General features: G+C 37.1%; 1 protein-coding gene across 1 annotated transcript; it reads left to right on the forward strand.

The window, feature by feature from the left end:
• On the forward strand, window positions 945–3,637 carry LOC109830957 (phosphoinositide phosphatase SAC2-like). Its single transcript, XM_020398307.1, has 4 exons — window positions 945–1,392; window positions 1,887–2,091; window positions 2,202–2,367; window positions 3,394–3,637. Exons 1-4 carry the CDS (start codon window positions 1,312–1,314, stop codon window positions 3,635–3,637), a joined length of 696 nt encoding a protein of 231 aa, XP_020253896.1. The 5' UTR covers window positions 945–1,311.

Here is a 3,676-nt window from a genome sequence, read left to right on the forward strand (position 1 = left end):
TGCTTACCCTATTCTCGAAAAGAGCACCCCTATTTATAGTGGTGGTAAAAGGATTGAATGGTAATTTCGACCGAGTATGGAATGGCGGCCACGTCAGTATCTGCTTTATAGGTGTCGGTCGACGAGTGAAGGAAATGTCATCTTAGTATTTAATATCAAGTGATTGGAGGCATGCGGTGCTGACGTGGTCCGATGTGTCATGAAGACTATTGGGGGTAGAAGAATGATGACACATGCCAAACATTTTATGTGACGCAGACGTGCTGTCAGCGGGGGAGTTTCGAGTTTGAAGTCGTTCTTTAGCTTGTAGCGAGGGGTGTCGAGAAGGAATGTCTTTCGAGTCGACCCTGCAATGTGTCGAATAACAAATCGAGTGAGCTCGTAGCGAGTCATCTTCGACAAGAGGACCAACAAATACTGCTCTTCGAGTCAATCTAAGGAGATGTCGACTCAGCGAGTCAGCTAAGTCGAGATTCTTTGTGGTCCCGACCGTCAATTCGATCTGAATGGTGCATGTAGGGGGACACTTGATCGTTGCTGGCGAAGGGCCATACTTTGACGACTAAAAACACCATAACATATACTATTGATTTTCCATAAAACGATGTAAATAAATCCTCTGTGATTTACTCAACAAATCAAACTTATATTTAAATTCTAAAATTAGCTATTACTATTTCTACACATTTTTGTAATCCAATTCTAAAATTAGCTATTACTATTTCTACCCATTTTGTAATCCCCAATATTTTAGCAAGCTCTGCTAGCAGAGTTGACTCTTTGAGGGTTAATTAGTAAATTCAGCTAGAACCGGAGGTTAAAATACAAAAAGTCCGGCAACTTCTACGTATCTCCAAACCAAAATCAAAAAAATTACAAAATAAAAAAAACCCCAAAATTCTAATTATAACACGAGAAGCAACCACAAAGAAAACAAAAATAAAACTCCAAAAATGTATTTTATTTAGTTTTTTCCTTCTCTTTCTCCTCACCTCCAAGCTGTGGTCTTCCTTCATTCTCACGATCTCTCCTCTTTCTCTCCCCTTTTCCTCTCCTCAAACCCTAAGAAAAATCTCTTGATTCGTTCCCAATTTCTTCACATTTTCTCTGAATTCGACTGAAATTGTTCGGATATTGGCGTCGGTGAATGGAAGAGAGAGAGTTGATGCTGTATTTGAAGCTGCCAGGGGTGAATCTAGGGTTTGAGAGCCGGTGTTAGAAGCGAGAGAGAGATCTTTGTTTAGGGTTTGTGATCTTGAATGCTGGAATGAGCTGAGCCCGAGCTGAGGGCTCGGGATCCGATAAGGGAAAATGGCGGGAGATCGGATCGCGGATGAGCTCCAGGATGACAAATATTATCTCCAGAAGTTTCGGCTGTACGAAACGAGATCTGTAAGAGATTTGAACCGCGTTGACTTTAAATTTATCTGCCATTTATTTGATATTGGTCCTGAGATATTTGAATTTGATGTCGTTTATGCTCTGAATCGTTATATTCTGGTTTTCAAAATTTGTTTTATCTAGTTTTGTAGCTGTCTTATGGGATCTCAAGACTGAAACTTGCATTTTGATTTTATGTATATGAATTCGAGTAGTTCTGTTTTCTCATTCTTTAGATATATATTTTGTGTAAACCCTGCGTGGTTCCACTTTTCTACAAATTACGTGCATGCCTGGTAGCTTAACGCAAAAAATTGGAGTTTGGCTGTATTATTTTGACAAATTTTGTTATCATTGTTATAATTTTGTGGTATTGTTCATGTCGTGTTTTGCGGGGTGATTGTAAATATGATATATATCAGCTTGTATAATTCTTCACTCTACACGGAAATCACATTTTTTGAGTATATTCAATGGTCTTAACACTATGGATGCAATGCTTACAGAACTTTTATATGGTTGGACGAGACAAGAGTAGAACACTTTGGCGAGTTCTAAAGATTGATAGATTGGAACCTTCTGAGCTGAACATCCGTGAGGACTCCACCACGTACTCAGAAAGCGAATGTAACGAACTATTGAAGCGAATACACGAAGGGAACATATCAACGGGTGGGCTGAAATTCGTGACAACTTGTTACGGCATTGTTGGTAGGTTAATCCTTATTGTATGCCTTATGATGTTTTGATATGGTTTTATGAAATGTAAACCCCTTTGTCAAACTCTATTTGTCTGACACTTTTCATTTTCATTTCTCCAGGATTTGTTAAGTTTCTGGGGCCTTACTATATGTTGCTTATCACTCAGCGAAAGGCGATTGGCTCCATTTGTGGTCACATGGTGTATGCTGTTACCAAAAGCGAAATGATTGCTCTTCCAAACTCTACCATCCATTCAAATATGGATCTATCTAAAAATGAAATCAGGTCCTTTGCCTATTCTATATGTAAAAAAACATTTCATTTCTAGATGATTTCTACCATGACACCTGTATCATCTATGCATTACTTTCAAAATTGTTCGTATAGGAGAACCATGCTGTGATCTTGGAGTTTTTTTTATTGTTACCATCTTATATTTCAAAGTATCATCCATGGATTCTGTCCCTGACTTACGACCATGTCTGCTTTGTATGGAATCTCCATAGATCAAGAAAGATGACTGCTAACTGTTTGCTTGTGGACTCTATCCTCATCATCTTCACTCTTAGCTTTCTTCCGCTTTTAATTGGATGAATTATCGAACTTACTGTGCATATATTCTTTCAGTTGCAGTTTTCATAAGCATGGAATTTTGTCATTATTCTCACTCTCACATGGAACGGTTTAAGATATCAGTCGATCAGAAAAAGATATTGAATTGTTGTTTGTTATGTTATCTATTCCTCTATACTTAAAAGGAGAAATCCAAAGAGTTACTGTTCACACCACAGTAAATACTGTAGTATGCACTATATAGCAAATATGACCCTCTGCACCACTGCTCATACCACAGTAATTTACTGCTGCATAAACAGTAAACTCATGCTACAGTATTTTTGCTGTGCCATAAACAGTAGAACAAATTAAATGTATTAAAACTTGGAGTAGATATGATTTCTAAATCAAATGTATTAAAATTTGGATCATTCTTTAAGTATAGAGGAGTAGATATGATTTCTAATTTTAAGCATACAATAATTTAATCAAATATATTAAAACTTAGAGGGAGGCAAGTTCAAAATGTAGTGCTTAAAAAAATAGGTGGCCGTGTTTTGCACGGGGTGCACACTAGTATAATTAATTAGCACAAAATAACGGAATTTTGAAGTTCAGTTTTTTTCCTTCTAATATTTCCTGGAGAGTCCTATGGTTTTAATGTTGTAATATTCTCCACCTTTTAGCACATTTGCTTCATTTATTATCTTTCTACTTTATTTGGGTGTCATGTTCATATCTTCTTGGATTGTGTAGGTACAAGAAGCTTCTATGCACGGTTGATCTTACAAAGGACTTTTTCTTTAGCTATTCGTATCATGTTATGCGTAGCCTTCAAAAGAACTTATGCGATGCTCAGACTGGGCAAGTTCTATATGATACCATGTTTGTCTGGAATGAGTTTTTGACACGCGGAATACGAAATCATCTCAAAAATACTTTGTGGACAGTAGCGCTGGTATATGGCTTCTTTAAACAGGTGAAATTGTTTTCTTCATGAATTTTTTTTGTCTTTCGTTATGTAGATGAGACTCTAGTG

Source organism: Asparagus officinalis, chromosome 2 (genome assembly GCF_001876935.1).
Source record: "Asparagus officinalis chromosome 2, Aspof.V1, whole genome shotgun sequence".
Taxonomy (NCBI): Eukaryota; Viridiplantae; Streptophyta; class Magnoliopsida; order Asparagales; family Asparagaceae; genus Asparagus; species Asparagus officinalis.